This window comes from Belonocnema kinseyi, chromosome 5 (assembly GCF_010883055.1).
Source record: "Belonocnema kinseyi isolate 2016_QV_RU_SX_M_011 chromosome 5, B_treatae_v1, whole genome shotgun sequence".
Taxonomy (NCBI): domain Eukaryota; kingdom Metazoa; phylum Arthropoda; class Insecta; order Hymenoptera; family Cynipidae; genus Belonocnema; species Belonocnema kinseyi.
This window is the reverse complement of record NC_046661.1, coordinates 67,133,851-67,147,474: the sequence shown is the minus strand read 5'-3', so window position 1 is coordinate 67,147,474 and position 13,624 is coordinate 67,133,851. Positions and strand designations below refer to the sequence as shown.

The 13,624-nt window shown below is 34.6% G+C and overlaps 1 protein-coding gene across 1 annotated transcript in view; it reads left to right on the top strand.

Moving 5' to 3' along the window:
- Positions 1–13,624, top strand: part of LOC117173234 (cysteine-rich motor neuron 1 protein) — a 175,931-nt gene that overhangs the window by 132,725 nt on the left and 29,582 nt on the right. Inside the window, exon 9 of the mRNA XM_033361696.1 lies at positions 9,407–10,049. Within this exon, the coding sequence (XP_033217587.1) occupies positions 9,407–10,049 (643 nt within the window). The remainder of the gene's footprint in view (positions 1–9,406; positions 10,050–13,624) is intronic.

Below are 13,624 nucleotides of genomic sequence, written 5' to 3'. Positions count from 1 at the left end.
ATTATAAAACTTTGTTAAAAAAAAGACTTTTTTTTACAAAGTAGTTCAACTTTTAGTGAAATAATTGACTTTTAAACCCAAGAAGATGTACAGTTCATATTTGAACCAAACAATTGCATTTTTGACCAAAAATGATACATTTTTAGACAAAAAGATTAAATTTCTACTAAAAAAGGTAAATTTAATCTCTTCATTTTATTTCGAAGCAAATAGATATATAAATAGAACCGCCGAAGTGTTCCGACAGGCAATCGAGCACCTTCGAGTTTTCAAATTCAGAAGAGGAGAAATGGGTTGCGCGCGCAACCCAGGCATTTATATCGTCTCCTACCATATTCACACGGACATAGACGTGTCATAGTATTGGACCACGTCTCGTTTCAGATCTGGGATCACTGCTCTGTATGTGCTGGAAAATGCACTGCGACCGTATTTGAGCATTTTGGTGTCATGCATGTATTCGTTGTTCATTACAAGTTCACTTTTTCTCCTTTTTTGTTGTAGAACAATTGATTTGCCAATAATTATTTAAATAATACACTTCAATCTATCAATTTTGTGCATATTTTATGTATTTACTTTCTGAAAGTTAATTCTACAATATCTATTTACGAAATTAAATGAAATAAAACAACAAATTAACTGATTTTACATTATTTATTGATTATTTATAAAAAGTGCTATTAAAGGGATGAGTTTTATAATGATATATTATTTTATGTTAAGAATGCTAAAAATTGAAATATTATTTTGTAAAATCAAGTCTTTTTCGCACCACCCTGGAGGTACAGTATTAAGCGCTTTTTTAAAAGCGATTTCCCCGATAAACCATTTAATTGGTATTCTTTTCAATTAATTTCGACAACAGATATTTTGGAAGAAGTAATTTTCACAAAGTAAGGTACACGTAGCAATAAGCGTGACCTTAGTCCCAGTAATCTTAATGTCAATTTTCTTGCTTTTTATTTCATTTGAATAAATGCAATTTTTATTGGCTATTATAAAATGTCAAAAATTAGTGCGGCTTATTATTAAATTTTACTTTTAACATATATTTCTAATAATATATTTAAATTACAACTAAGTTTCACGATTACTGGGACTTTCAACCTTAAATACATTAAATATGCACACAGATGATAGATTGAAGCGTATTATTTACACAATTGTTGAACAATTGATTATTTTCCAACAAAAAAGGAGAAAAAGTAAACGTCTGATGAACTACAGACACATACATGCCAACAAAATGCAAACAGTGTACACACAGAGTACAGACAGAGCCTTCCGAATGGAAAGGGTCAAAGTTTCATGGTGAGAACTCGTGACTTATATGAACTATAATATTGTATTTTTTTATTTTACTCAGAATTTAGTCCTTTGTAATTTGTTATTTTGAAGTTTTTCTCTAGGATGTGTACGAAACTAGCAGCTTAAAAAAAACTTGTATGGTTATATATAGCTCAAAGTAGCAAAAAAGTTATGTTTTTTAAAGAGTTGTAACTCTTGATCTATGAAGACTAGAAGATTATAGTTTTTTTTAGATTTAAAGAGAATTATTTGTCCTGCAACTTTTTCTCTCGCACCACTTACGTAGCTTCATCAAGAAGTAAAGTATTTTGAAAAAACTGAACATGAGTAATTTGCCCAGAAAAATAGGTCAAAAGCTAACAACCTTGTGAGGCTATAATGTATTACCTATTGTGGCTAGAACATTGCACTTTTTTAAAAATTACTCGAAACACGGTAAAAAGACCTTTTTTCGCACAAGATGTCTGGTCTATAACGCGTGCTTCTGATTTGTTAATCCCTAAGGGTAAATTACTAATTAATTAATAACATTACAGCAATTCTGAATGATTATTTTCGACTCCGTTTTTTATTATTGTTTATATTTATCAAATATATTTTATTTAATTATTAAATACATATTTATTAGTACAGTCGAACCTCGGACACTGTCATCCATCGGGATTGGACGTATCGGACACTGTAAGAGCACGTGGTCTAACCCTTCAGTCAATCGGCGTCGAGTTACAGGATCGTATCGATACGATGTCTTGTGGGTGCCCCTGATAGCATACTATTGTTATTGGATGTTTCGGCCCTGGGCTAGTCATCTGATAGTTACAGTGTCCGCGAAACAGCTGACGACAGTGTCCGAGGTGTGAAAGTGTCCAAAGCTACAGTGCCAGAGGTTCGACTGTATATGACACTCTCGGCCTTGACTTCAATATGAGAGGCGAGCAAGATGCGTCCAATCTTATCTATCTTGAGTACTCAGTCGTGAAAGCCCGGATTAAAAAGCACAGGAGAAAAACTTCCGTGAACAGTTCCTCGACAAGAGGATGAACGTCATCTTCCACAAAAATATGGAGGATCAGTCGATGTCGTACAAGCTAACTTTTTCTTTTCTTATGTTATCCGGATTGAAGCCTGGCATGGAGGGTTTCAATTTGGTATGTCAAGATGGTGTCACCTTAGTATACCGTCGTCCCATTTTGAGCCAAGGCGTGTCCGACAATAGCTGAGAGCGAGGCATGCACACCCCGAGCGTCTATGACATATACTATCTAGTGTCTCCAACTCATGCAGGAATAACCTTTGGGCAAAGGCACAATGCGGCACTAAGAGTGCTTTAATACCATCTTCGTCACTCTTGTGGCATTAGCCTTAATACCGCTCCGTTAAACGCTTCCAGGGAAATCGAGTCAATTGTCGAGAATGAGAATTGCTGCATATACTGGAACTTCATATTCTCCACAATTGTTTCTTTTGTGCACTCGAGGCCTGACATAGTTCTCATTGACTTCGAGAAGCGAACCATGTTTGTTATCGAATTTTCGGCACCAGCTAACAGAAACATCATAACCAAATAGAATGAAAAAAAGACCTTGTAAGGGATTTGGAACGATTATACCCGGAATATTCTGTAAAGCTGTTGTCCTTATCACCGGCAGTCTTGGGGGTGCCAAGCTTTCACCGGTTAAAAGCCTGAAAAACCTCCCTGCGTGTCAACAAGATACAAAGACACTTGCGGGTAAAATACAGAAGGCGGTCGTCCTTCGGTCGCTTCATGTCCTCAGGGTGTACGAGGGTTTTTCTGGATCATCGTATTGAGTCCGTCACAGACTGTAGCCCCCTATCACACCGTCGCGAGACGTGGTTACCGCTGAAATTTTACCGCGAATACGGTGGAAATAGTTACAGTTCTTTTAGATTATCACCTGTTCCCGACGAATCATTAGGAATGTATGTGCGCCATGCGCAGAGTCAGGTAAAATAAAATTTTAATTCTTAGACTTGCGGAATTATTCGGACTAAGAGTGGATCGCAACGGAATCATTCAGATTGTGATTTTGTATCGCGCCAGATTCAGACGGAATTAAGATGTTATTCTGACTGGAATGGAATCATTCTGATTGAAGTACTGAATCATTCAATGACATTCGAAATGTCATTTCCTTATCAGGCGGATTCAGACAGAATAAAAATTTCTTTTAGATTTGCCTATAATCAGTCGGAATAAATACTAAATGGTTGCGGACTCATTCGAAATTAACTTGAAACACTAATTCGGATTGACAAGGGACCTTTAGGTCTGCTTTTTGTGTTTCACTTGATACTTTCCTAAATGAAAGGTATATACCAGAAGTTTTCTAAACAAATCCGTACTTAAAAAAAAATTAATTATCAAAATGCTTGTTTATTCCAGTTCTGATTAACATTTAATATAAGTATGCTATTTAATGAATATTTATTCCTTATTTTCAATAAAAACTTTGTTATCGTAGGTTTATGATCACTCCTTTAGACGATTGTGCATTTCAATATAATTTTTTATAATTCAATAGTTCGTAGTATTCATATATTTTTTAATTAAAGGAGAAAAAAGTGTTTCAAATGAAAATTTCGATAATAAATACGAAATACCAGTGGATGCACTGACTCATTTTAGAAATATTTACCAACAAGAATCAAAATTGTTTTGTTTTTGTAGTGTGCGGAAATTACGGATAGCGGGAATCGAACGTGGAACCTTGCGGCTACCAGCCAAGCGCTCAACCTAGGAGCTACCGACGCTTCGAAATAATCTTGCATCGGCTCGATGAACATGCGTTCGCAATTTTTAAAATGCATTTTTCTCGACAATAGGACAAAATTGCGTCTTCTTGATTTTTCTGCGAAAACCTCTGTTATGTACCTTTTATTGAGGAGAGTATCAATTAAAACAAAAAGGCAGACCTACAGATCCCCTTGTGAAAAATAATTAATCTGTATCGAACGGAATCATTCGGTCTAGATTTAGCTTTAACTCCGAATGTCGGAATCAGACGGAAACAGATTTTACATTTATTCGTAATCGATTCGAATAATTCGGAGTTGTTCGTATTCAGACAGGCTCCATTTCACTTCAAAGATCCCACCAGGATTGACCTGATGGGTTAAATGAGCTTTAGATTCGGATTCGGCGACCCCAAAAACATAAACATAGCCTAGTTTGACGGATAAAAAATTATGTATTTTTTTAGGTTACCCTGCTGGAAGTAAAAAGATTCAAAAGATAGAAATGTATGGATAGAAAAAGATAGAGATATTCAATCCTTCCTAAATTTCTACTTTTCATCCCACAAACTCTATCGTTTTCTTTCCACGCCCTATGCGTCGTCGTATCTACTTAGATATATATCTGTGTATCCCTGACTCTATCCCTTCAAGTCACAACTGTCTATCTTTCTCTAGCACTGACTCTATCCCTAATGGTCGCATTGAGTTTTTTTCTATCTTTTCTGTTCACAAATGTCTATCTTGATCTATCCCAGACTACCCACTATCAACGATATATCATTTTAATTTTTATCCATTTGAATCCACTCAAAAATGTAGTGTTCTTATGTGCTTTGAAATTATAATATATATTTTGGATTTTAATCTCCCGAAAAATAGTTTTGAACTAGCAAGGTTTTATACACCTAATAAAAAAATTCCGTAGGTTTACGACTTACTAGTTGAAGTTTGAACTCTGCAAAGGCGTCTGCTGACCCTCCAGTTATAGACAGTGCAAATGATTTCACTTGCGTCTAAATTTTACATCCAGCCACCTACCGGGAACTTGCCGGTACTAAGTTAGTGATGTACGTCAACTAGCACGCGCCTCGCTAAAGTTAAACGTGGATAAGCGGAGGATTTGTTTGGATAGAATGACTAGGATTGAAGCAGAAAAGGCTATCTCATATTTAAAAACAGATAGAAATGGATTCATTTGGATAGAAAGACTGGGATTCAAGAAGATAGGGCTGTCTTATGTTAAAAAAAGATAGCAGTCGATTCACTTGGATAGAAAAATATGAATTAAAAAGAAAGACGAAATTTTTATTGCCGAGCGGATAGAAAAGGATAGAGGTAGATAAGTGGACGATTGATTTAGATAGAAAGACGGGGGTGCAAGAAGATAGGGCTATCTTATATTTTAGAAAAGATATAAATGGTTGCACTTGGATAGTAAAATAGGAATTTAAAGAGATAGGTGAAATTTGAAATTGCGCAATGGATAGAAAAGGATAGAGGTGGATAAGCTGTTGATTCATTTAGATAGAAGGACTGAGATTCACGAAGATACGGCTATCTTATATGTCTGAAAAGATAGAAATGGATTCACTTGGATAGGAAAATAGGGATTAAAAAAGATAGACGAAATTTGTAATTTTCTAATGGATAGAAAAGGATAGAGGTGGATAAGTAGATGATTCATTCAGATAAAAAGACTGGGCTTCACGAAGATAGGGCTATTTTATATTTCAGAAAAGATAGAGATGGATTCAGTTGGATAGGAAAATAGGAATTAAAAAAGTTAGACGGAATCTTAGATTGCCTAACGGATTGAAAAGTATAGAGGTGGATAAGCTGTGGATTTATTTAGATATAATGACTGGGACTCGAATAGATAAGACTATCTTAGATTCCAGAAAAGATAGAAGAAGATTTAATGAGATAAGAAGCTAGGGATTGAAAAAGAAAAACAATATTTTGAATTACCTAATGGATAGAATAACACAGGCGTGGATAAGTGAAGGATTCATTTGGAAAGAAATACTAAAATAGGTATTGGGAGTGGATAGAAAAGGATACATGTGGATAAGCGTCGGATAGATATGGATAGGAATATTGGGATAGGGACTCTATCCATTTACTTCCAGCAGGGTAGATAAGTACTTGCACCTGGTGGGCAAAAACATGCTTCTGTTACGAATTCAGTGACTATAAAAACATAAGAAAATCATGGTTTGGTCTGTGGGTGAGGAATGAAATTCATTCTTCTGTACATGTGTTATCGTGTCTGCAGGGCGTTAAGACGTATTCTGCATATTTTGTAAAAGTGACCGAGTGTGCAGCGAATTTACAAACGAGAAGAATCGCTTGCCCTTACGTATGGTATGTTTTAGGCTTGCGACTTAGCTCAGACTCTGATCGGAAATCCAAATAACATATCCTAATTATTCAAATTTGTATTCGATATAAGAGTTCTATGGCCAAACAGTTTTTCTCGGTTTTCTCAGTTCCAGTGAGATTGAACTTATGTATCTTTTGAGTTTGTGCGGCAGTATGCAGACGAGTAGTTCCCGGTTCCGATTACGGTTACGATTGACGGTTCGATTCATGCACACGATGCATCGGTTTCACCCACGATTGCCGTCACTGTTGTTTTCGTATATGAGGATAAATTCGGCATCCTCCGCCCAAATGTGACAAGTCAAGTGACTTCACCGTCCGCTGTGATTGGCTACGATCAGTGACGATCGTGGCCCGGTCAAAATAGTCGCGGTTAAAAGTAGAGAGAAACCTAAACGCGGGACCCGAACTGGGACCGGATCATGCTGCGCGATAATTGGTCTATCAATTAAACAATAGAAAATTTCGAAGATGAATACTTAATCATAGATAAAAATTGATTCTTATACTGTCAATTAAAAATTTTAATTTGTTTAAGTTAAGTACAGCTACGTTCACATAGTATACAAAAAATAACAAGCTCTTTTTCTTCTAATGGGTCTCAGACAAGTCCATAGATTATTATCCCTGTAAATACGATCTGCTAGGACACTCACCCGATCAGTTTCTCTAACAATAATTATCTTATATTTGATCCTGATATTTAAATTGAAGTTAGGTTATCTGCCTGAGCAAATATTTTTTCTGTGTCAGTCTGCAATTAAAGAGGAATATGTCATATTGGGCAGTCCAGTTTCCTTTTGACCCCACCATTTACGGTCTGAGCTAAAGCAAAGTGCGTGATGGAAGGTCTACAGTTTAAGGTGGGACCCGAACCACAAGAATAGCATTTAAAGTACATAGGCAAATTCAAAAGAAGGCATAAGGTTTTAGTTCATGTTAAAAATAATATTTCCTATAGGGAGTAGATCCGGTAAGGTAAACGTCCCAGTGAAAAAGGTTAAGTTTTCTTGAAATCAGTTTTTAGCGATTTGGAGGTGTATTTCAAGTGTATTTTTGTATTTTAACTCTACTTTAATTAAATTAAAAATGTATTATTAGTTTTATATTGATTAAGACACTCGAGATGAAATACGTTTGATGGAAATTAAAATAATTAATTATAATAAAAATTAATTTTCAGTTTTTATTTCAGTTGAAAATAGTCTCGATAAAATTAATATTTGATTTATAAAAAATAAAGTGGTCCTAAAAATAAATTGAAATGTATACTTACACTATAGTAGACTTGAATTGCTTTCCTTTTTAAAATAAAGTTTGAAAAATAATATTGAGTTTTATAAAGTCATATCAGCCATCTTTGTTCTATGAAATGGCTAAGTAGAACATAATTACACAGAATACCAAACTTTACACATTGGTAATCTGTATAATTAGCCTTTTTGCAACAGAAATTATAAAGTCTAAGAAGAAATTTGATAAATTGCAGTGACTAAAAAAAATTATGTGTATTTGGAGGCTATGTTTTGTTTACGTTGTCAAAAAATTAAAACTATTAATAATTATGCCCCCAGGAAACAAATATACCCAGGAATATACCCAAGAATATAACCAGGAAAAAAATCCATTCACTTGTGTTGAATGGGTTGGAAAAGCTTCTGAATTGTGTATCTGTCACTGAAATTCCAGATTACCGCCGATTGGGGTTTTAAATACTTTTAGTCGTTCACGGAGAAAACGATATCGCATGAATTGCAATATATACCGTAATTCCTGAGCTATATATCGTAATTATCGCACTATCATTGCGTAAAATCGTGATGAATAACTTATATGCCGTAAAAGTTTTCGCAACATCTAGAACTGAAATATCAAAAGGAATCTAGTAACCTTGTGCATGATTTTTTTTAATCTTTCGATAATTTATGCATTTAAAAAATTGTGTGAAATATGGCAACTGAACCTCAAAAAACTCGTTCTCATTCAAAAAGAGGGTCACCGATTTAATATCGCATTACTTGAAATGTTCATTGCAGTACATGGCAGATTCGAAGCTGCTTGAGGAAATGACCTATTCATATACTCACAAACCGATTCAATTTTAACTTTCTGAACATGCATATGACAGATAAGCAATTCACATAGTGTTCTTTTCAATGGGTTCTTTTTCCTGGGTATTACACATTTTTCTTTATATTATGCGGTATAGATTAGTTTTAACTAATGAAAAACTATTCAATAAATAATAATTTCACTGAAAAATGATAATAAACTAAAAAATCTCTAAAGTCATTCCAATATTTTACATCACTTTTTTACAGTTTTAAGTACTAAATTATATTACGATTACTACTCACAATAGTAAGTCAGTTCTCCGATTTAATTTACGCCTTTTTGAAATTATTTAAATTATTATTTGTAATAAAATATGGAAATGAAATTTTGAATGGAGTCTTCGAGAAGAAAAGTCTTCGTCACCCGTTACGATTACTCGAGCAACTATGCGTTTCAAACGTCCCTATAATCGTGACCGATATTTCTCGAACAATTAGGTAGTAACTAAAGATTTTACTTAATTTCATGAAACCAAAAATCATGTTTTATTACAAAAAAATCATTTTCGTGCCGATCAAGTAATTTCTTGACATATTAAAAATATAAGCAAAGAAATGCCTTTCCTAGCCTTAATGCCCAAATGTCCTTATAAAACACTAATTTGGTTTCAACAACAAGCACTGTCCAAACTTACTTAAAAATATTTTAGGATTGTATTTTTATGCGGAAAATACTTACTTATGGCGTTTACACCTCAAAACTCACGATTACTGGGACTGTTTCTATTACTGGGGCATTTACCTCATCACTCTAAAAAGAAAAATAATTATTTTTCTTTGGGATGTCGTTAAAACATAAGATATCCATGGTACAACAAGTATCAGTATTTTTTACGTTTCAGGCACTCGAATAATAGAAGGAAACATTCCAAGATGTAACATGCCAATACGCTGTCCTAAGATCGACTGCAGCCTACAATGTCAGGATGGATTCGAGTTAAATTCCGAGAGCGGATGTCCCTTCTGTTCATGTAGGGATCCTTGTAAAAGTGTGAGCTGTCGCGGTGAAAATGAAGCTTGCAGAATGGTGGAAGTTGCTTGTAGTACTCCTCCTTGTCCTCCAGTTCCAGTCTGTTTACCTAAAAAGGAAAATCCATGCCCCAATGGAACTCCCCTCCTTGCACAAGATGGCCTACCTGCAATTTGTGGACCACATGGAAGACACTGTCCTTCCACACACAAATGTGAACTTTCTCCTCTGGATGAGTACGCAGTATGTTGTCCGAAACCTCGAGAAGTGTGTTTTGAGCCACCCAAGAACATTAATTGTAATTCCAATGAGAGTTCTCACACGACTAAAAGATGGTATTTTGACCCAGAGCTAAACGAATGTCGAGCAAAAAAAGAATGCAGTGTGGGATATAACGACTTTTGTAGTAAATTGATCTGTAATGCAGTGTGTCCAGTGCTTTCACCTTGCGAGAAGTTGAGAGAAACGAATTTAAAAAATTCACATAGACTTAAACGACCTACGTTCTTGCCAAGGTAAGATAAATTAATAATTATATTTTATATGGCAAAGAGCAGAGCTCCGTCTTTTTATGGTAAGGGGAATATTTTCGGAACGATTAGTAGTTAAAGAACGAAGGCCTGAGCCTAACATAGGTTCAGAAAATATTGCCTGAGCCATGAAGACGGCTCTGCTCCATGGCATGTACTGTATTTTTTCTGAAATGTTAAAAATCACTGTGTATCATTATCACGTCCAGTAATAGACCGCGAATACATCCGACTTTTATTAAAAGTACCCTAGGACTCCAATTCACTAGGTGTTTCGGACATGGCCTTAAGGCCATATGATGAGTGGGTCACGTAACCAGATTCCTACCTTATCGCCACCCTCTTTATTTCCCAACTTATATTCACGCGAAACGCCACACAGAGTTAAAAATTTGAGATACTAAACAAGAAGCACTAAGAATGGTGGGTCTGGTCCTAAATTTGTATGAAAAAAGATTTTTATTGTAAATAATTTTTTTTGCTTTTTTTCATGATTATTAAAGTATAGGACCAGATCCACCTTTCTCAGTGCTTCTTATTTATTATCCCAAATTTTTAGCTCGATGTGGCCCTTCGTGTGAAAATAAGTTGGGAAATAAGAAAGGTGGCGGTAAGGCAGGAATCTGGTCACGTGACCCACTCGTCACATGGCTTTAATGGCCTTCACGATAAATTGGAGTTCTCTGAACCGTTTTTCTTGCGTGTGGCTTCTTATATTGCATAACCATAAACTACACAACTCCGCTGACCTGGCAAGCGATTCTCACTCGTCCCCTTGAACCAGCTCATCCGGTAAATCAGAGGACGTTAAACTGATGTTCTAGTGTACTCGCATTTACTCGGATGTTTGATTAGTAGATAATAATGCTAGAAATTTGCAGTTTTCCTGACATTTCCAAGTTCTTTGCAAAATTTTCAGTTACAGGGAGGTAATAATTAATTTAAGCTAATAAGGAATTTTCTTAAACAATTGAATATTGTTTATAACTATATTCTCTTAGATTAATGCTAGAATATCACGGTTTTTTCAACTTATCTTCAGATTTTTATTTATCAACAAATAATAAATTAACTTCTTTGAGTGTCTCAGCTTTTTTGGAGCTTCAAATTGGTATGTTGTAAAAGTGCTTTTGCCCGATTTGTTTGTGACTTCTAACTTTGCGTTAACTCGTTTAATTGTTGCTAATCAGTGCAAACTTTTCACAACTGTTATAGTTATTTTTATTACTTTTCATTTACGTTAACATGGGAGCGTGTTCGGTGTGCAACGTAGTGATTTCTAGGGGTGTTCCTGAGGTTCTAGCATGTGCGAAATGTGGCAGTCTCATCCACTTGACCTGTGCTAATGTTGTCATCGCAAAAATGACCTTTGAAAAACTTAAAAAGGGCCAGATGGATTATGTTTGCAAAGGATGTATTTCTTCAACTACTAGTGCCACCTATGCGGCAGTGAATAGCAACCCTGGTGCCAATTACGAGATCTGTGATTCTCGGTACGTCGGTAGTGCAAATTCTGTACCCTGTACTCCCACCCCTGTCAATCCAACTGCTGTATCTCCGGGTCTCGTTGAAATTTTACCTCAAGTGGTCTCGGACGCCCAAAGTGAATCCCTTGCGCAGTCTCATGAGATTTTAGCGAGATTCAGTGAATTCGAAACTCGACGACAGGAATACCGTATTATCAAAGCACCATCACTAACTCATCATACTACTCCACCGATCATTGTAGTCATATTCAACCGTCAGGATCTATGCTATGAAATGATCGAGAGACGTAAAGTCAAAAGGGATTTTTCTACCTCGAATTTGGGAAGAACCTAAAATGAGAAACGCTTTATTTACCTTCGCGAGGCTTTAACTCCACTCAACCGGAAAATTAGCTTCAATTAAAAAATCTTTTGAATCATAGCACTAAGAATTAGTTTGTCAACTGATATTATAGAAACAGTTCAGTGTATTAGTTTGAAGTTTTTAAAAAATTACTTGAACTAAATACCTTTCAATTATCCACGTGAAAGTTATTTAAAATGTGTTTGTAAATATGTTTTAAACTATAAACTGTTTAAAACCTACGTTGTTACAAGAGTTATTAAATAAATAAAATATTAGTATAAATTCTGTTTTATGCTTAATGACTTTAACGTACTCAACGGGGATAATGATATGTCCCAATTTCTTTTAAATTTATATAAAGTGTATTTATGAGACGGCTAACGTATTCTTCTGGACGTTAGGTAAATCAGCAGAAAAAGGAAAACTAGAATTTCCTCATTTAGAAGTACAAAATGAAGATAAGGTTTGTAATCGGTGCTACAATTATATATAGAAATACACCAATGAATCAGACACTAATACCGACATTATAAATGATCAAGATCAAGAAATTGACATAATTATAAATGATCGAGATCAAGAAATTGACATAATTGTAGGACATTGATGTTGATGAATTTCGTTTAAGTAATCCTGAATGCATCAACGAAATGAATAATCGAATACCTCATTTATTAAACAATTTTTCTCCCCTTAAAACCCAGGAAAGTATAAATAAGGATTACATTGAAAATTCTGTTCCCAGAAAAGTAAAATAAATAGTTGCATCATTTTCTGATGAAACAGATGCTAAGTGAAAAAATGTAACATATTTCAGACGAGCAATCTAGTACATCTGTAAAACTCTGTTGTGATGAATGGATTAAAAACATTGCAATTGCGCTAAAAAATAAATGATCAATATCATAGAAGGTTAGAATTTTAACTTCAGTTCCTGAAAGTTAAAATAAATAGTTTTATAATTATTTCGGGAAGTTACAAAATATATGATTGATAGAGCTAGAAAAATAATTCAAGGCCAAATAGTTAAAGATAAAATCCTAATACAAGGGACGTGATAACCGTTCGAGAAAGTAATGGGAAAAATATAAAAGCAAAACATTTCCCTACCCGGAACATAAAAGAAATCAATCAAATGTTTTTAAAAATCCTGGAATTAGATATTAGAATAGATATTAGAAATTCAGGATTGAAAGATATTCACTCTGATGCTTTATCTGCTCTAATGTGTAATCCTGCTATAGAATCATGTCATTTACAAGAATGATACCAGATGAAAGTTCTGAAGAAGAAATTACATTTGCTGTATGTCGCAAATGAAAAAGTCCTGTAGATGCAATCGGAGCATTAGTTAAACACTACGCAAACAATCACAATGTTCAAAAATCTATTGGCGAAACAATACAAAATGCATCCGACTTTGTAGCAACACACAAAAATACACGACTGCAATCAGTGTAATTTATTTTCCTAAAAACTAAGTTGAAAAATCATAATACAAAATAAAGAAAGAGCAAAAAACAGACTTAAAATCCTTAAAATCGGTGAAACTAAAATTTAAATTAAAATTATTTAGTGCTGTTTATGTAAACACGTTATATATAAGTTGAAAATGATTATTTTTAAGCGGAAAGAAAGTAACTTTCCGATCCTTTCAGAATTCTATACGAACTTCGCTTCCGTTTCTTTCCGAATAAATGTGAAATGTGAAATATATGACCTATTAA